The 21743-nt window shown below is 37.7% G+C and overlaps 1 protein-coding gene across 3 annotated transcripts in view; it reads right to left on the bottom strand.

Moving 5' to 3' along the window:
- The window catches only part of LOC131069371 (translation factor GUF1 homolog, chloroplastic), a 291243-nt gene that overhangs the window by 32311 nt on the left and 237189 nt on the right, over positions 1–21743 (bottom strand). For all 3 annotated transcript variants that reach the window (XM_058004741.2, XM_058004742.2, XM_058004740.2), the window contains one exon: positions 13379–13466. In XM_058004741.2, coding sequence (XP_057860724.2) covers positions 13379–13466 — 88 coding nt within the window. The remainder of the gene's footprint in view (positions 1–13378; positions 13467–21743) is intronic.

Genomic DNA, 21743 nt, shown 5'->3' with positions numbered 1-21743 from the left:
CAAATAAGTTAAAGCCTAATAATAGGCTCATTTCTACATCTTGAAATGGCCACAACTAATGATTGACAATTCCTTGATGTGGCAATGTTAGAAAAACAGAAACTTTTGGCACTAAAGTGATTTTTGAAAATCTAAAATGACTTTGAATTGAATATTTTTTTAATCCTTTGAAAGGGGAAAACTCTTTCTTGAAGGCTTTAAAAGTCAATGAAAATTCATGAACATGGATCTAACAAAAATCTTGCCATTAACAACTTGACACCTTGACACTAGAACCTTGACCATGATGAATCCACTAATACCCTATCATGCACATACGTTAGTGTTTTTGAATTTGGAACTCAACCTTAAAAAAGTTCAACCTTTTCAAGGATCACGATGAAACCATGGATTCAATGGTATACTGCTCTTTATAAATTTGAAACATTAATCCATGAAAGCAATTTGAAAGCTCTCCCGATATACTAGGAAACCCAACCTTTTGATAAAATTGTCGATTGAAAAATTGTTTCCTAAGAAAATGAAAACAAAAATTAAACCCTAGATCTAGCCTATTATTGGCCAGCATTATTTAATGTGTTAGGCATCCATCAAAAGGGTATTCATGGATGACCTCATTAATGAAAGATTGATCAAACTCATTCCTAAGGGATCCAAAGGGAGTGGGTAAGTGATTGGCAACCTATTACCCTCCTTAATCTTTCCTATGAAGTTGTAGCAAAAGCCCTTACAGAAAGGATAAGGTATTGATGGCACAAATAGTCTGAAGAGAGCATATTAGCTTTATAATGTTAATGTTTTGTAGCTTCGGTCAGATAATTCTAATCGATGAAATCAAATGCTTAATTGGCCTATCGGCCTTGAGCATTTGATATCTATCCTCTACAAGTATTAATCCATTATTTGCATTATGTATTTAATAAGATTCTTGCTTAAATATTAATCTTGAAATATGATTATGAATTAATAATATGTATATATTTGAAGAGAGCATATTAGCTTTATAATGTTAATGTTTTGTAGCTTCGGTCAAATAATTCTAATCGATGAAATCAAATGCTTAATTGGCCTATCAGCCTTAAGCATTTGATATCTATCCTCTACAAGTATTAATCCATTATTTGCATTATGTATTTAATAATATTCTTGCTTAAGTATTAATCTTGAAATATGATTATGAATTAATCATATGTATATATTTAATAATGTATAACTAATTAACTATACATTATGAAATATACACATATAATTAATTTGATTATATCAAATAACATTTAATCTATCGATCAGATTATGTGCGTTTAGCAAATCATATTAACAATGTAACAAATGCAAATTTGTTACCAATAATTATCGACTGCATTACATTACGTATCGGTGTGTTCTTACACGGCCGAGAGACATTTCTCTACGTGGACATGATCCACGTAGAGGCATGTCTCTCTCCTTATATAAGGAGGGAGACAATAGTATTGTGGATGTACAGAATAATTACAGTGCAGAAACAATATCAACTGTCTCCCAGAATATTGCAGGCCATTTGCTGTAGGAAATTTAATATATTAATTGATTCTATTTTCATGTAAAAGTGCAATAAGATTAATATCAATTTTAATTGATCATTGTACAGCAGTTCATGTTAAATTAATTGATATACAGAGGAATCCTTATATAGATATAAGAAGTGGAAATTGCATTAATAAGATTTAAAAGATCCTATATTCAAATCTGATATAAACATTAACATGGTATTAGAACTAGTCTAAGCAAGATCCAATCAGATTTGAGTCTAAAGGCAGTCAGAATTTATCATTTGAATTTATTCAAAACACATACTCTTCCCCTAATGGCCAACGGTGTTAGATTTGAGGATCGTCTTGAAGGCACCTCTAACTTTGTCTCATGGAAATTCAGAATTATGATCACATTAAGAGAGCAAGAGTTAGAAGCCTTTGTATTAAAGGAAACAACTATACTGGATGAAGAAGATTAGAAGAGACAATGGATAAAGAACAACAATAAGACCATGAAGTTGTTAGTAGACGCAGTCAAGGATCACATAGTACCTATAATCTCCAAGTTAGATACATCATTCAAAATGTTCTCAACATTAGAAAGCATGTATGAAATAAACAATACTAGCAGGGCTCTATCACTAAAACAAAAACTTCACCATATGAAGATGAACAAAGGAGAATCCATTACATCGTATTTCATGAGGATCATAGAATTAAAGGACCAACTCTCCACCATTGGTCACCTTATAGATAGCAAGGAGCTAACTATGTTAGCATTAAATGGATTGCTTGCTTCATAGGAAGGATTCATACAAGGAATTAGTGCTCACTCAAAACTTCCAAAATTTGATCGATTAAAAATAGATTGCATTCAAGAAGAATCCAGGCTAATTGCAAGGGGGATGGTCAAAGCCCTATCAATGAAGACATTCATGTGTTGAACTCCTCTTCACACAAAAAGGGAAAGAAAAAGAATGTCAAAAGGAAGGACAAAGATTCAAGAGGAAAATACTCATCCAAGAGGAAGAGGGATATGACCAAAATACAATGCTTCAGATGTGACCAACATGGGCACTATGCCATAAAGTGTCCGGACAGACCAAGACCTCAAGCCATTGTTGCAGAAGTTAGTAAGTCAAGGATAGAGAATGATTCAGAGAAACTTGTGTTCTACTCAGCTCTTTCAAGTCAAGTATCAACTAACCCTAATACCTGGGTAATTGATAGTGGAGCATCACGTCACATTACAGGATTCAAAGAACACCTTGATAGCCTAATAGAAAACACTGATGAGGAAGTAACTATTGGGGATGATTCAAGTTATCCTGTAAAAGGAATTGGGACCTGTACTATAAACCTAAATTCGGGCATCTCCCTTCAACTCACAGATGTATTATATGTCCCAGGGATAAAGAGAAATTTAGTCTCCATTTCAGCACTTGAAGACAAAGGATATAGAATCACCTTTATGGAAGGAAAGGTCTTGGCATGGCCAAAGAACTCAACCATCAAGAAGGCCTATACTATTGGAGTAAGACATGGGTACCTCTACAAACTTTGTATTTCCTCCTCTCAAGCTTTAATGCATGAGTCAACAAGCACAAGTTAGATTTGGCACAAGAGGTTAGGACATCTTCATTTCCGAGCTCTCCCTTCAAAAAATGGTGATAGGTCTACCTAAACTAAAGCAAAATCATGAAGGAACATGCAAAGGATGTGCTCTAGGGAAAAACACAAAAGGTACGCTTCACACTAGTGATAGCAAATCTAAAAATGTATTAGAAATTATTCATTCTGATTTATGTGGACCTATGTCTGTAACCTCTTTATGAGGATTTTGTATTATGTTATCTTTGTAGATGATTTCTCTAGGAAGACATGGATATATTTTTTTAAATGTAAAGAGTCAGAAGAAATCCTGATTTAAGGAATTCAAGGCTCTAGTAGAAAATATATCTGGTAAGAGAATTAAAATACTAAGAACAGATAATGGGGGGGGATATACTTCAAATAACTTTAAAACTTTTGTATAAATGCTGGGATTAAAAGGGAGTATACAGTTCCTTATAATCCTCAACAAAATGGAGTGGCAGAGAGGAAGAATAGAACTATTGTAGAAGATGCTAGAGCTATGATGTATGATCAAAACTTAGAAACTTCTTTTTGGGCTGAAGCCTCTAGTACTACTGTATATGTACAAAATAGAAGTCCTCACCCTCTCCAAGATGACAAAACCCCTGAAGAAACCTTCACTAGAGTTAAACCTGACATAAGTCACCTAAGAATCTTTGGATGTCCGGTCTATATTCATATACCTAAAGAGAAAAGATCCAAATTAGAACCCTCAGGCAAAAAGGGCATATTTGTAGCTTATAGTGAAATATCTAAAGCCTACATAATCTATATACCTGGACAAAGACAAATTGAATTACGTAGAGATGTTATATTTGAAGAAGATATTGCTTTCAGAAAATCTAAAAGTACTCAAGAGTCAGAAGACCTAGAATCTCCTCTAAACATGGAAGAGGATCTTGCTCCTGAGATTCAGAGGGAGACTCAAGAAGTAATAGAAAATGAAGGACAAAATGATCTCATGGATCTTACAAATGAAACCAAAGGTACTCATATGAATCGAAAAAGGCCACTTTGGGCAAGAAAAATGATTCAAGAAGCTAAAGACTATGCAGCACCACAAGGGACCTTCAGGGAAATCAAAAGACCTCACAGGTTTTCCAGCTATGTTGCCTTGATGAGTGAGATCATCAAATCAAAGCCTTCCAGTGTCAAGGAGGCCATTGAAAATCAAGTATGCAAGGATGCTATGACATAAGAGTATCAATCCATCATTGAGAATGATGTTTGGGACATTGTGCCCTGACTTAAAGACAAATCAGTAGTATCCTCAAAATGGCTTTTCAAAATCAAACATGTGGCAGATGGCAACATTGAGAAATACAAAGCACGATTTGTAGCCAAAGGTTTCTCTCAAAAGGAAGGGATTGACTATGAAGAGACTTTTGCCCCAGTTGCCAGATATACTTCTGTTAGAGTTGTCATTGCCATTGCTGCATCTAAAGGATGGAAGATTCATCAAATGGATGTGAAGACAACTTTTCTGAATGGGATAATAGAAGAAGAAGCATACTAAGAGCAGCCTGAAGGGTTTGTCATACATGGAAATGATGCATATGTATGCAAGTTGAAGAAAGCCTTATATGGGCTCAAACAGGCCCCTCGAGCCTGATATGAAAGAATAGATAAATATCTTCTGGGCTTAAACTTCTTCAAGAATGATGCAGATCCGAATTTGTACTTCAAGGTAATAAATGGTGAAATGTTGATTCTCATTTTATATGTTGATGACTTATTAATTACAAGAGAAGATCACCTAATTGCCAAATGTAAGCAAGACCTTGCTTCAGAGTTTGACATGAAGGAATGGGTCTTTTACATTATTTCTTTGGTTTAGAAGTTTGGTAACAAGCAGATAGCATCATCCTAAATCAAGGAAAATACACTATTGACATTCTGAAAAGATTTGGAATGATGGAATGCAAACCTGTCTACTCCTATGGAAACAAACTTGCACAAATTAAAGGAAGCAACAACAAAATCAAAATTTGTAGATCCTACCTTATACAAGCAAATTATTGGGTCCCTAATGTATTTGGTTAACACCAGGCCTGACATTTGTTATTCAGTTAATGCACTTGGTCAATTTATGTGTGAACCAAAGGAGATACATATGGTTGCAGCGAAGCATATTCTTATATACCTACGTGGTACTATTGGGTATGGTCTTAAATATACTAATGTTGATCCAGATCTTCATGGTTACACTGATTCAGATTGGGCTGGAAGTGTGGTAGACAGGAAGAGCACATTAGGGTCTTGTTTTAGCCTAGGATCAGCTATGATTTCCTGGATCAGTAGGAAACAATCCTCAGTAGCACAGAGTTCTACAAAAGCCAAGTACATTGCTGCTTCCATGGGAGCAAGGGAAGCAGTATGGCTAAGGAAACTCCTTGTGGGGTTGTTTGGACAACCTTTGAACCCTACTATCATCCATTGCGACAACCAGAGTTATATAAAACTTTCAATAAATCTAGTGTTTCATGACAAGTCTAAACACATTGAGATTCCTTATCACTATGTTAGAGACATGGTTGAAAGGAATGTGATTCAGCTGAAGTATGTTAGTATAGGCGAACAGACTATAGACATTCTCACCAGACCTCTATCCAAGACAAAGGTTGAGCACTTCCGGGTAAACTTGGTATGGTTGGAAATATAAGTTAATTTGAGAATAAAATCTAAATTATTTAAATTTTGTTGTACTAAAAGGTGTTTAATGTGTAAACCCTTTGTCATGTGTGAGACTCCATGACTGCTTGGGCCCTGTGAACATTTTTGAAAGATGATGATTTTTCAAAATGAGACTTGATATCAATGGATAACCATAATAGTTGAGATAATCATGGTGGATATTATGTGACGTAATATTCATGGATATGCCATGATTTATATCCCTATGATAGGTATCATGTGACGTGATGCCAGTATATATATATATATATATATATATATATATAGATATATATATATATTTATGAGAGTCATGGCAAATATCATGTGACTTGATATTTGTGTACATGCCATATCTCTCAGATATCACGGTGAGGTGATATTATTGGATCAATTATGTTCTGGATAGAATTAATCCTCCCTAGCTAAGAGGGAGTGTTAATGTTTTGTAGCTTCGGTCAAATAATTCTAATCGATGAAATCAAATACTTAATTGGCCTATCAGCCTTAAGCATTTGATATCTGTCCTCTACAAGTATTAATCCATTATTTGCATTATGTATTTAATAAGATTCTTGCTTAAATATTACTCTTGAAATATGATTATGAATCAATCATATGTATATATTTAATAATGTATAACTATACATTATTAAATATACACATATAATTAATTTGATTATATCAAATAACATTTAATCATATGCATATCGAAAATTTACTATCGATCAGATTATGTGCGTTTGGCAAATCGTATAAACAATGTAACAAATGCAAATTGGTTACCAATAATTATCGATTGCATTACATTACGTATCGGGGTGTTCTTACACGGCCGAGAGACATGTCTCTACGTGGACATGATCCACGTAGAGGCATGCCTCTACGAAGGCATGTCTCTCTCCTTATATAAGGAGGGAGACAATCGTATTGTGGATGTACAAAATAATTACAGTGCAGAAACAATATCGACTGTCTCCCAGAATATTGCAGGCCATTTGCTATTGGAAATTTAATATATTTATTGATTCTATTTTCATGTAAAATTGCAATAAGATTAATATCAGTTTTAATTGATCATTGTACAGCAGTTCATGTTAAATTAATTGATATACAAAGGAATCCTTATATTGATACGAGAAGTGGAAATTGCATTAATAAGATTTAAAAGATCCTATATTTAAATCTGATATAAACATTAACATATAAAAGATGGGTTTATTCTGGAAAACCTTATTATTGCACGGGAGGGTATGGAATGGACAAAAGAATTTGGAAATAAAGCTCTTTTTGTAAAGATTGACTTTGATAGAGTTAATGATCAGATAGAGTGAAGTTTCACTTTGAACGTGCTAGATTCGTTAGGTTTTGGCTCTTTTTTCTACAAGGCATTGTTTTTCACATACTTTTGCTTAGTTAATATGAATGGCATTCCCTTACAACCTATCCAATTATAACAATCCATTAGGCAAGGATGTCATGTATGCCCCTACCTCTATGTCATTATTGTTTATGGCCTTCATCATTTACATGAGGCAGTGAAAATTCAGGGGAAGCTAGAGGCATTCTTTTACCAAATGGCATCCAATTCTTAATGTTTACTTTGCCAATGATTCAGCTCCAACTCTTGACTTTACCCAACAATAGGTTGAAGGTACAATGCTTTGTTTAGATGTTTTTATTGAGGCTGCTAGTGCAATTGTAAGTGAAGTAAAAATAAAAGTTTTGCTTATTGTCCATTGGTCAAGATGACCCTCCACCCTAGCTGAACCAGTGAAATTGTTTGTTATTTGCATATTCTATTTGGTATTCATCTCACTACAGCTAATCAATGACAATTAATAGTAGAAAACTTGAAAAGAAGCTACTAATGTGGAACAAAGTTGATATTTATCTTGCCCGGAAGGCTACCATTGTTGACAAAATCCTATCAACAAAGCATATATTCTACTCTTCTTGCTTGTTCAAGGCCCAACAAACACTTAAATTCCCTTGAGAGGGTTCTTAGAAGTTTGTTGTGGGGCAAACAAGGAAGGAAGAAAGGACTCTCCATTGTTCCTTGGAATGTTCACACTCTTCCAAGGGATCAAGGACTGTTGGGGATTCCAAACATACAAGCACAAGGAATAACTCTTTTAGGGAAATAGATTGTACAAGCAATGGAAAGTGATGCCCTTGGCATATCCTTATCTGCCATTGAGTCCTTATTGCAAAGAATATCCATAAAATCAGTGGACCCTTCCAAATATGTGGCATAATTTGTAATGCTAGTGCTTTTATGATTAAAAAATCAACACTGCTTAAGAGAATATTAACTGCTTGGCAAATGCTCTCAGTTTTTCTCCATTGGCAATTTGAAGGCCCATGGGATGTTTGGATTTAGTTGCATGTCCTATTTGGATCTTCAACTTAGGACATGCACAACTTGAGCTTCAACCTTTCTTTGCAAGAAAGAGCCAGGCAAGGATGGGCTTGTTCTATTGGGAGGACCTTTGGAACAATAAGGGACAACAATAGACGATGCCAATGACACTGCACCTAAAATAGAAGGCTACAGTCTAATATAGATTAGTGATCCTAGAAGCCCAATGTTTGTAGCTGTGGAGAAAATAGAAAATTCAATCAGAAATGTAACACCATTGTATTGAAGAAGCTAATACTGAAAACCTGTAATGTCCCCACTTTCCCACTAGACTCTTAGGCTCAAACATTCACCTGTTATCCATCTCCACAGGTGAAATTTAGGGGATAGGAGATGATTATGCTAGCAAGGTGGTTCATACTTAGCCATTTTTGGCTTTGGTGGATTTATATCATATGAACTTTATAACAGTTCATCATAAAGTTACTTTTTCTATAATTAAACAAATTTATAAAGTAACTTTATAAAGAGGGGATTAATGAAATGTCAATAATAAAAGATAAACTTTCCCCCCTTTGCACACCTTCCTAGGCAAAAAGTAAAATAAACTTTTTTTTTTTTAAAAAGGTGGCCCCATTAATGATAATTCAAACCTTCAAGCTGGGCGCCTAAGTGAGGAATATTCCATTGGAATAATGGAATAATGAATCCCTAATTTGGGCGTGGGATTAAGAAGGCATAAAAGAAGTGCACGGGAAGGAATTTGGGATTATCATTCAATTTTTTCCAAGGACTCTTCTTGGCAGCAGTCTGCATCCAGCAGGGCGGCATAATTGGAAGCAATTTGGGAAGGAAAACTCCCAGCTTTCAGGTTATTGGATGCAAACCCAATCACCATTCAGCAGTTTGGGCATGATAGAAACTTCAAATCAGACCACTTAGGGTCAAAATCTTGAAGTTTATTGATAGATACAGCAATTACAGTGCACATACATCAGATTTGGGCAGAATACAAGCAAAGACCAGCAAGTTTCATAATTGTTTTGGCAGGCCTTACCATTCCTAGCTGGGCTGTACCATCCATACTTGGCTTGTGAAGCCAAATAAATAAATTGGAGGGTTTTAGGATCAGAATTTGTTTGAGAGTTCATTGTTGGGAGATAATAAAGACAGATCGGGGGTTCTTTTAGAGAATTCATAGCATCCTTGGACTACATCAGCATTTCAGTGGAGAAAATTGGTCAATTCTAGAGACTTTTCCTGGCAAGAATCAAAATATAGTACTTGATCTACTATTTCTTCATTCAATTGTTTTTGGTAATTATATACTGGGAGAATAAAACCCTTTGGAGCAATTTAAAGCACTTCGAGGTTCCTGTTTGGTATAGTGCATCACCCCCAGCATCAAAATAAGCTCATCCAGGCTAGTGTGGGATACCTGGTAGGCCAATTTTGGCTCTAGATGTCTTAAAAGTTATTTATTTGAATTTGTAATTTGCTGGGAATAAAATCAGGATTCTGAGTTTTCAAATCAGTCTACTGTTCTTTCATGTATTGCATTCAATTTGTAATTCCTCATTGGCAAAATCAAGCAAAAAACCCCAAAAATTTGAAAACATAAAAAATTCACCTAAAAAGCAAAAAAGCAAATTCGCTGGTCAAAGATTTGAGAGCAAGCCAAAACCATCAGATTGGGCCGAATTCCTAGTTGGCATATTTCAAAATCATATGGAGAAAGTAAGTGCAATGACCTCACATATGGATGTATCTTTAATGATAGATGGAGATATAACTTCACTGATATTTGTACACTTAGAAGAACCAAACAAAGAAACTAAATGCCAAAAAAGTCTCAAGGAAAAAGTGAAAAGAAAACAAGAGGCTCAGAATAAACTATGAAAGATCCCTAATGGATCTCTTTTACTAATCTGCTGTAATTTTTATTATTCTAAATTGATTTTTCCTGCTTATTAATATTTTCTTTCAAAAATAGACAGAAGTTGCAGAAGGGTTGGATTCTTTTTGTATTTTGATGATTTTTCAACAAGTAAATAATGAAGTACAAGTACATGAACAAAGCACTGAAAATGAAGTTCATATATAGCCAAAACAAATTCGATTCAAGGCAGATTTCTGAATATAAAATCAAATATTTGACCAGATGAAGATTTCCAATAATTTCAGGAAGATTACAATCAGGAATAATCCCAACCTGGATGCTGAAAGAATAACATAACCAGGAATGAAGCTGCGGCAAGATTCCAGCCCTCCAAGTGCTGCACGTGGGAAGGAAAGTGGCTGCCAAGTACACCCAACTGGTTAGAAACCCCAAACCCCACGGAGAACTCTGTCAGAATTGTTGAACCTCCAGAAAGAAAGTCGTACAATCTCCAAGATGCTAATAGCTGCAAACAAATCCAAACCATTGTATTGGGGGCTACGTCCCAAACAGGCAAGGCATTGGGGTTGGCATCCCAGATGCTGAAAAGCTCTTCCAGAGCCAAATCTCAAATCCAAGATGTAAAATGTGTAAAAGATAATAAGAATTAGGTCTCAACTTCCTTATAACACCTTCCCACTTAGCTCGAACCCTAAAAGTGACTCAATTGGGCGTTTAGGGTTAAAATGTTATATTTCTCATTTTAAGTTGCCAAGTGCATAGAAAATGACCTTTTTTTCAAATATAAAGAAATCCGTTCACTGAAAGGATCTGAGTCAAGAGAGAAATATATAGAAAAGTCCAAGACTTTTCCAACAAGCTATTACACCAAGGGATACGCATCCAAATGAGGCCAAAAACCCCTTATTACTCCAAAATGGCTATAAACATAGCCTTATTTAAATAATTAAATGCTAACTTAAGAAATATTTAAATATATTAAAAATATATCCCAAATAGCTGTAGAAGGCTCAAATGACTCCAAAAGCCTAAAACGGAACCTGCCACCTGCCTGTGACTAAAGTCGGAAATCATGGATCAACTGACAGTCTCATCCCTAAAATCTAGGGATGCTCCTAGAAACTAGGAATATTTCTACTGGCAAGGAGGGAATCAACAGTGAGAGTGGTATAGAAGAGGAAGGCTTTGGTCTCAAGAGTCTTTCAAAATTATTAGATAGGGGTTCACATGGAGATCAAGCAACTTCCTTCTGTGGTGAGCCACATGCTTTATGGAACTACATTCCAGATCAATAAACAACATGGGTCAAATGGTTGCATTTGGAAGAATACTGCTACACCATGCCCTACCAATTGTCTATAGATATGTTTCCATTTATGGTACTATATGACTATGATGTTCTAACTTTGGTTGATTTGGTGCTTACATGTAGTAGGGCACTGATCTCTAGTGATTTGGTTGAGCACAGCCAAGGAATGTGGAGGATACCCAAGGATCATCTTCAACAAATTCAGAATCAGAAAAAACTCTACACCAACATAGACATCCGAGAGAACAAATTGAGCAGAAGTACCATAGAGTAACTAGTGTTTGAAAAATCTGCCCACAAAAGATGTTACATGGGAAGCCAAAGAGACACTTAAGTGTTTAATTTTCCAATTGCTTGATGGCAAACAATTCTAAGAAGGGTACATTGTCATGTCCCATTATCAAAAATGGACTAACTGAAGGCCCATAGCCTATTTTGATTTCTCGTAGGTTAGGGGACAAAATAAGGGAAATAACTAAACAATAGCATTGTAATTTGGGCCCAATCATCTTTCAAAAAAAGTCAATTTACATGTTATTATTGATAGTTGCAAAAATGAGACATTATAAGGCCTATTTATAACTTTAATTAAAAATTACTTTTTATTTCACTTACAGGGAAAAACAAAAAAGTAGATTAATAAAGGGCCCAAATAGAGGGCACCTATGTAGGAGAGACAAGCACCCAAGTTAGACATCCATTCTTATCATTGTTGAATTCAGTTTTCAAATTTGAATACTTGAGGACAAAAAAATTTGGTTGGCGAATTCTCAAAAATGAAAATCCCTTTGGATTCAATTTTTGGAGACAAAAAACCTCATATCCAATTTGGTGGCAATTCCATTCCAAGATTGCAATTGTGCTTATTGTTTCAGCTAGAATGACTTATAGTCGCAAGCAAAATTGTCAAATCAGCAAGGGTTTGTGCATTTATTCAGCCGCACTTAGTTTGAGTGGGCTATTACCAGCCTTTGGAACAGGGTTTTTAGCTGCCAAAAATACTATGAATGTTGAACATTTACTGCCAACAAGTAACGACATTGATGGATGCCATAAATTAGATCTCATATTATACTTGTTTCCAAGGGTTAATAGAATTGTTTTAGTTATTCATTTTTCCAGATCTGCAATGAGTGAGTTATTTTACTTCTGAAATTTCATTTTACTAATCAGCATTTTATTAGGGTTCTAGTTAATATTTCCATTTTCCATTTTCAGTTTCATATAATCAGAAAATACAAAGAAAATTTGTTTCCTGGTGTTCCCAAATGGGGGCATTACAAAAGAGGAGGCTTGAGATACACCAAAAAGGATTTAGGAAGAAACCTTGATTTGATTGATAAAAGAAAATATATTTGTGGAGATGCCTATCAACTATGAAGCCCATGTAAGAAAGCAACATTCTTCAAAGTAACAATCATAGTCTATTCCCTTCTGAGTTGTTTTAAGTCATAAATTGGAGGGAATTTAGTAGGGCAAGAAGATGAGATGGAAATGATACACAAAGAAAGTGAAATTAAGGAAAGAGTAGCTAGCGAAGGACCATCAGGGAAGAAATCAGGTCAATGGGGTAGATTATGATTGATAATCTGTGCAGCCAGAATATGATGGACAAGCAAGGAACTGAATGGTGCCACTTTCAATCAGATTTTTTCTTTCAACAAAACAAACTAAATATAGGAACCTGGAATACAGTTAGCATGCTATAATACAAATATAATAAGATTGTTAAAATAAAGTTCATTTTTAAAACGAGTTGCTACTGGTCATCTTCATGAATAAACTCAGAAAAATTTTGACAGTTATTGTTTATGCCAAAATTGTATTCCTGCATGAACGTAAAATGGTCCATAATCCATACCTGTATTATATCCATGATCAAATCTAGAGTGAGAATGTGGAAGATAGATAATAACAGCCCTTTAATATTCCATTTTGTCATATCAGAATCTTGAAAAAAGTAAGCTTGCTAAAGACCTTAATACCTTGTCCCTATGAACAATTGTTGCTAAGGGATCAACTGTTTCACCATTTATCTGGATATCAAGCTTTATCAGGTCACTTTCTTTGTACCTGCATGTATATCATTAAATTGATAAAAAGGTTCAGAAAAATAATAGGGTCCTTTATCAGCTGACTGTTAAAATTCAGAGACTAGAAAAAGCACACAATGAATTTCTAATAAGGAACAAATCATGCCAATGATCTTATAGATCTGTAATAGACCTAGTTATCCCAGATGTGATACAAGAAACAGTTGTTATGAGCATAACATTTAGAAAAGACAAAGCATATGATTTTTCTCATTAATACAACCAATTATCTTGGGCACACCAATATTTTCATATGCACCAATGATTGTTCTGATTGATACAACCAGTATATACAACTAATATAATGCCTATACCAGTCCTGAACCTCTCAAAAAAATACGCAAGTGACTGAGGCTAAACTGTTCCTAAGCATAAGAAAAAACTTCTTTTTCTCCCTACATTCCAAACATGTAGTTCCATGTCAAGGAAAACATGTAAAATTATTTAATCATTTCCACGGTATTCCTACTAGATTGAAGACTGTGGGGATGCAACTAATCTGCTAATACTTCAGAATTATTACTAATTGATTAAGTGAGACCACATTATTTATTTACAGTTGTTTAAACTGTTTCTTTTCTGCTTGTACTGCTATTGAATATTGTGTGTAAGAAATTTTAGCATTGGCATAGATCGCTGACCATAAATTTTGAGTTCAAATGAAGATTGCTTTGGCCATCAATAGTTGCATACTGAATTGTGTAATGATAAAAGTGACTGCTTTGCATGGCAGCTTGAGGAAGATGATAACAACTGAAAATGAACCCATGTACACTGACCTGCATATGCACTTACAATCAATGTTAGAAACAGCACCTGTTAGCCGACTTAGTTCCTATTTAAATGTCTTCTATAAGTAGCATCAACACCTCATAAATGGCACTCGTTGTCTAATTATTTGAACACATCCTCCAATTCCAAGTTCACTCACTAAATTCATAAGGGAATATGACTTCTTATCATAAGGGAAGCTACCACAGACTTCCATGATAAGTTTCCCAAGCCCATTTGACTCTTAGGGTCATGCCTAAAACTACTGGTATGATGCTACTAGTTAAACCATACACACAATTTCATCATGGTCTCATCCACCACCAAACTTCGATTCCTTTAGTTCAGAAAGAATACCACATTCGTCAAAGGAAGAACCAGGATCTCCTTCAGTCGAGAAGAAGCAAGTTTATGAATGACCTTCTCACCCTATAAGACATTTTTTCCTGCCTCCTAGTCCAGAAAGACCCTCTCCTTGATACAAACTCCCAAACATGGACTTCTTCCACACCTAATCTTTGTGAGATTCCTCACCAGTCCCTTGCAAAAGCTTCATCTCACATTTTGGTCCAATATTTACTACTAGACATATCATGAGTGCTATTTTGAAGATGAGTTCTAAAAGTTTCTAATAATGAAGGATTCTCAAGCATGAAATAGATTTGTACAATGTCTATTATTATGTTTCCATAGTATTGGTTATCCAACTATGTATTAATTGTTTGTCGGCTTCAAGTAGTTATAAGCATTGGTTGGTTGATGGTTGTGTCCCTTTTGGCAACTGACGGGTCCTTTAAATAGATTGTGTATCATCAAGGAAATAGGATGATCTAGTCAAATCGACTCCAATACTTGGCTGACCATCCTCTAATCTTATGTAATAATTTCATATACAAAAAAAGATATATTGTATGCCTGTATCTAGAATTCATTGACATCTTTATTATTAATTCACGTATTCATTTTATCAGATAGAGCAGTAAACATTTGGCACCTTTGCCTTAAAATTTTAAATGAAATCAGGTCAGATTTCAGTGATTGGCAAGAAGAGGCCACAAGGTGATCGAGACCATGAGATCAAAGAATCTCGAAGGATCATCGAGAAAAAGGAACGAAAGAGAAGATTACGAGAAGCACTTGAGAAAAATACACCCATACATTTCCCAAGTCAGAGCCCTTCCCAAGAATGTAGTCAAGTTGAAAAGTCAAGACAACCTTCTCTAGACAACGGACGTTGGGAGACGAAGTCACGTTCATTGAAAGGTTGTCCAACAAAGGAGAAGAAGCCAAGACAAGACTGTAAAAGAAAATCTTAAGGCGAAACAACTGCACAGAAGGCTAAAGCCAAGGGAAGAGTTGAGGATTCCCAAGTGGCTGAGAATGCAAGAGCACTGAAACATATAAATTAAAACTCCCTAGCAAGTAGATTTCAAGTGCTTGCATCAAAATTAAGACATTGTAAGCACTAGTGGAGAAAAGAAAAAGTTGTCCAAGAAGCAATGGATCAGAGGATTCTATACGACATTGTAATACTTGTAAAACAATCTAGACACCAAAAAGGCAAGATGATAAAGCAATTTGGCTATGATTTTTTCTAGCCACCTTGCAAGGTGTAGCAATTGACTAGTATACAGAAATTGGCTAACCCTCCTAAATATATGGGACACATTAAAGAAGTCCTTAAAAGAAGACTTTAAATTACTTTGTGATGATAATGAATTAGTACCAGAAATTTTCAATACAAAACAAGGTAAGCAGAGCTTATAATCGTAGACTTAAAGAATTGCTGGTAAATTTGGAAACTGAATCGACTGATAGTCTAAAAAGGCGATGGTTCATTCAAGGTCTACTTCTATCATTAAGAAAAAAGATGAAGGTATTACCACCCTCATCCTATTCTGAAACCTAGAATCAAGCAATGGACATGGAAAGTGAAGATAAAATGTCCTCATACATTAAAAGAAAAACAGAGGAAAAAGGAAGTTCAGATGACAGCAGCGGCAATCAATTGAGAATGGTATAAGTACTCCGAAGGGGCATGCTCCAAATAATGAAAGAATTGAAGGCAGAGAAAGAAACCAACAAATAAACTAATGAACTATGGTGTACTAAATGCAAAATTGAGGGGCAGACAAAAGGTAATTGTCCTAGAAAGATGTTTTGTAAGATTTGTCAGTTTATGAGTCATTCCATACAATTTGAAGACTAGGAGTACACAAGTACTCTTTCTGCAAGGAGAACAATCCAGTCCATTGAAGCCACGGAATGCTTTTCCAAGCAGTTATCAACATTAAAGAGGAGGTCGAAGCCAGATACAATATGACCCCAAAGGACACCCTATCATACCATAGTGTCCTACCCCTATTATACCAATTTTTTTGCAATTTTCCCTTCTACTTTACTGCTCAGGAATTATGTCAAATAATTTGTTTGCAAAGACTGCTTGAATAGTTTGCTTGACTCAGAAATTTAAATCATGCATTAGAGTGAACAGGAATAACTAAAACAATTTCTTAATTGCATCTGCTGAAAGCTTACAAGCAAGGTATATAAATCTGACCTGAATATTAATTTCAATTTGAGATGAGCAGCAGATATTACATACGCAGTCCTATAAAATACAGCAGCAAAATGATTCACAGATATGACTTCCAGCAAAGAATAGAATGAGCCAATTATTGTCCTCTTAATTGTCCACGCCAAGCAAGATACATCATAACCTTCTTACAAAGAGGTGCTTTGAATATAACTTCAATAATGCTCAGAAATATATACATTCAGTCTCTGAATAGTAGTGATTTAGAAATTACATTTCTTTAACTAGGCTCAGAAAATCATGGGCAGTGAACATCAATCATAACAAGCCACCAGATGTAGCAGACTACATGAAGAGCATGAATATAATTTCCAACCTGACAATATCTTCCTCTTACAATTTCAATGAAGACCAAAGATTGCACCTTATCTCAGGGATTCTTCTCTGTTTCCAACCTCTCTAATTTCTGTTGCAGTAAACTTTCCACACACAGGACTGCAACATATATATCTTTAAAATACTGAATATTAATGGTTGATTAATGGTGTCCAGATTTGGTGTACTTTCAGAACTAAATCTGCATCTCCCTTGCTAAATTGTAGTCTCCTATGTCCAATAATAAGGCAGAATTATTTACCTTAAACATCCACGAGCTGCCCCTTTGCACTGACCAGGAATTTATGAGGTAATTATGGGAACCCAAGCATCTTTGTTGAGCTTTGTGGCCATTGCATTGAGGAAAAAGCATATGATGCATTGTGGGTTAGATTGGCTGGTAGCAACCAAAGCTGCCCACAACAAGAAAAAGAATACACTCTCTATTGAGGACAAGGGTCGGAAATATATAATTAATTTGAAGAACCAAGCAATCAGTGAGGAAGTTGTTGGTCATAAAATGGGATTTGTACTACTTGTTAAGCTACGTTGGTTGAGGGTAGTTGTCTGTTGCACGATGGTTCCCCATGGGTGGTAACCGCAACCCTCGACCGTGTCTTTATATATGCTCTTGTACTTGTTGTTGGATACACGGATGCAAAGAATGATTATTGTACAAGACATTTTTGCATTAATGAAAGCATTACTTTGAGTTTCTGGTTACTATTCTACCCTATGGTTATCATCTGACTGCTGATATGCAATATTAAAAACACACCCCATGGGATAAACATCTGGCGCCGTTGCCTAGACATACTCGGGAAAGGAAGGAGCGGATGGCGTACGGACACGATGGGCCTAACCGTCGGTGAGATTAACCCAAAGGCCGACAATGCACAAACGGAACTCTACAACGGAGAGGACACTGCAACGAGGGAATTCTCAATCCTGCTTCAGGCAGCCATCGAGACCTACGTCCAAAAAGAGGCCACGAAGGCTGAAGTCCCAACAAGTGTCGTGTGGACCGCACTGGAAGTTAGCCCCGCAGTGAATCGGTTGATGAACCACCTCCCCCGGTTGCTTGCACAGTCATCACTGCCACAGCGAACCTGCCTGGAAGAGATTGTCCGTGAGGAGCGACGTCAACAGGTCCTCCAACAGTATGAAGAAAACAATCATCGCTAGGAAGCGGAGCGTGATGGCAAGAGGCAAAGGGGAAATTGAACCCTGAACCTCCAAAAGGAATAAAGAACATTCTATACTATAATAATGGTGTCGTACTACTGACATAAATTGTATCCGACGGGATGAATTAATAAGTGTTCTATTTTTTATGTGTTGTTGCTATTTACGAAGATGTAGGGGAATTAATGCCCAATTTATTAAATAAGGATAGAAATAAGAAGGCACAAAGTGAGTGGGAGGCCGCACAGAGAGCCCTGATTCTGGAACAAGTAGAACGTAGACAGAGGCTGAGGCAACTTGCCGAAGGACGACCTGCCGAAGGGTTGCCCGAAGGGAACCAAGGAGGTGTCACGGAGGGTGCAGGAGCAGAAGCCGAAGGAGATTTCTACGTGTCGCCAGAACACCGTAGGGTGAGAAGCTACGAAGAATTTTTGGAGGAAACAAGGCTACGAAGAAATCTGGTCGAAGAGACCCGGGATCAGTTCAGGAATTTATCCCTTACACCACGCACAGAGGACCATCGAAGGGAGCGAACAGACGACGAGGTTGAGAACGGAGGGGAGGGCAACCGTACGACCGTAGGTGCGGAGGAGGCATAGGCACACTACAAGAAAAACCCCCTCTTGGGACCCATCACACCAAGCACGCGGGTACAAACCACCATACCCCCAGTCACTCAAATAGCAAACACCACCGGCGTGGATGGGAGTGGTGCAACTACACGACAGGCGACACGACCCCCATCAATGGCCAGTAAACAGAAGTTGTTGAATTTCAACGATGACGGGAAGGAAGATCCCGAACGCCATTGCCGCACTTGCGAAACCATATGATCAGTGAACGGTGTTACCAACCAGAACGAATGGGTAACACAATTTCCAGCAACCTTAAGGGGAGTGGCCATCGACTGGTACTTCGATACGAATAAGGCCAAAGTCAGCACATGGCCCAACTTGAAGGAGTTCGAGAAAGAGTTCCGCCTCCTCAGAGACGACAATGAAATAGTAGTCGAAATCTATGGCACAAAGAACAAGAATGAGATGGTCCGAGCCTATAGTCGGCGGCTCAAGGAACTGTTGGGGAAAATGGAGAGTCAACCAGTGGATGGGTTGAAAAAGAGATGATTCGTGGAGGGGCTGAAACACTCCCTCCGGAAGAAGATGAAGATTGCTCCACCAACCTCACACAAAGATGCATATAATAGAGCGATGGATCTCAAGAGCGATGGATCTCGAGAGCGAGACCAAGACATCCAAGAAGAAAAACAAGAAGGATAGCTCGTCCAAGGATGATGACTCTTCCGAGGGAAGCAACAGCGATGGCGAGTCTGGCAAAAAGGTGCAAGCCCTGCAGAAGGACATGCTGAGGATGATGAAAGAGCTGAAGGTTATGAAGGGAGGTCCAAGCAAGACCGACGAAGGGGAGATTTGGTGCACGGAATGTAAGACGGATGGCCACACGAAAGGCTCCTGCCCAAAGAAGACCTATTGTGATATATGCCAGTTGATGGGGCATCCCACCAGGGAATGCCCCTACAACATGAAAACACGAAACCAACAAGTATTGCTTCCACAAGAACAACAAACTACATCAGGCGGTACCGGTTGCTCCCAGGCGAACAACAATGCAACATCAGGAGGCTACGGAGATAACCGGTGGGGAGGACGAAACAACAATAACAACAATAACAATAGAAGCAGCCGGATCCAATACGACTCCAAAGGTCGACCGATGATACAATGCAGAGTGTGCAGCCAGTGGGGGCACTTCGCTCGAGACTGCCCGAAGGGTGAGGCCACACAATTTTGTGCAAATGGTGCGGACCGGGAGACCATGAAGACCCCACCTGCCCGAAGTCTGGCATCAACTTGCTCAATATCGAGGAAACCAAAGAAGAGGAAGTGTTGGCCGTAACCCGCCACCAAGCTAGACAAGCAACGTGCCCAGCCCCGGAGACGGAGAAGCGAAGGGTACGGGAAGCACGGGAAGAAATTGAGAAAGAGATACGAGAGAGGGCGAAGGTGAAGGGTACGGCGGATACTTTCAGCCAAGTGGAGGTAGAGGAGGCTATACTAAATCAAATTTTAAAACTGGAGGTGCCTATGAAGGTACACGATCTCCTCCAGACAATGCCTCAATTACGAACGGCGTTGCTGAATAATCTCTCCCAACCACGCACCAATACCAACCACCGCACTGATGTTCCTGGGGGGTCTGCAATAGACCCCAAGTTGCTGGTAATTAAAACTAGAAGGAACCCGGCCATTGTGGAGATGGGTATCCTTGGCACCATTCTAACAGATACCATCGTCGATGGTGGATCGAGAGTGAATATGCTTCTAGAAGAAACCTAGCGGAAGTTGGGGAAGCCGACGCTGTGGCCATCTACATTCAATCTGCTGGGAGCAGATCAGCATGGAAACAAACCCATTGGGACACTGATGGGCCAGCAAGTTACCATCAAGACGCAACCTTTCATACTGGACTTCATGGTAATCCCACTAAAGAAAAAAGGGTATGATGCAATCTTAGGGAGAGGGTGGCAGCCAAGGCCACCCACAACTGGAAGAACACTTTGTCTATGGAGAATGGAGGAAGTTTATCATACACCTTGAGACGTAGTTGGTTAGTGAGGAATTGGCATCATCTTCGGAATTGCAGGGTGAAGGAGAAGGCGACCTAAGGAGCGAAGGACGGGGCTGCATGGAGCCCAACGACGAAGGGATTCTCAAACTAGGAGAGTGCTCCGAGGATGAGATGGGGTCATTGAACGGGCTCTTCCACTGGCAGATGGAGGATTACGAAATGTTCCAGAGCTACAGGCTCGAAGTAGAGGAACCAGAGCAAGTAACAGAGGGGGTGTACCTGCCGGAATACAGAGAATATTGGAAGGGAGATGCCCCAAACCTCAGTAACGTAGATAATCCCAAGATCATTCGTGTCGGCAACGATTGGAACCCTGTGTGGAAGGCCGCATCCTTCAAAATCTTTATTCTTCTTCTTCTTATGTACGGGAAGGAGACCGTGGTCCCTGTAGAATTTATGGTTCCAGGTCTTCGGATGGCCATTGAAAATAGACTTGCCATCAATGGGTCCAAATTGAAACCCTACCACGAGAAGCGGGCAGGGGACCCGAGAGGCCAGGACACCCGAGAGTTCGGAGGGGGACCCGAGAGGCCAGGTAGGTGACTCGAGAGGCACGGGACCAAAGCGGGAGACTCTCAGGCGAGGCAAACCAAGATGGATGAAGTGCGATCCTAGAGGCACAAGACCCAAGCCGAAGACTCTCTGGACAATTAGATTAGGAAACTAAATTGAAAAAAAAAATTTGAAAAAAATAAATAAAAAATAAAATTGAAAAAAAAAATATATATATATATATATATAATT

The sequence above is a fragment of the Cryptomeria japonica genome, chromosome 10 (assembly GCF_030272615.1).
Source record: "Cryptomeria japonica chromosome 10, Sugi_1.0, whole genome shotgun sequence".
Classification (NCBI taxonomy): Eukaryota; Viridiplantae; Streptophyta; class Pinopsida; order Cupressales; family Cupressaceae; genus Cryptomeria; species Cryptomeria japonica.
This window is presented reverse-complemented; position numbering and strand designations above follow the sequence as displayed.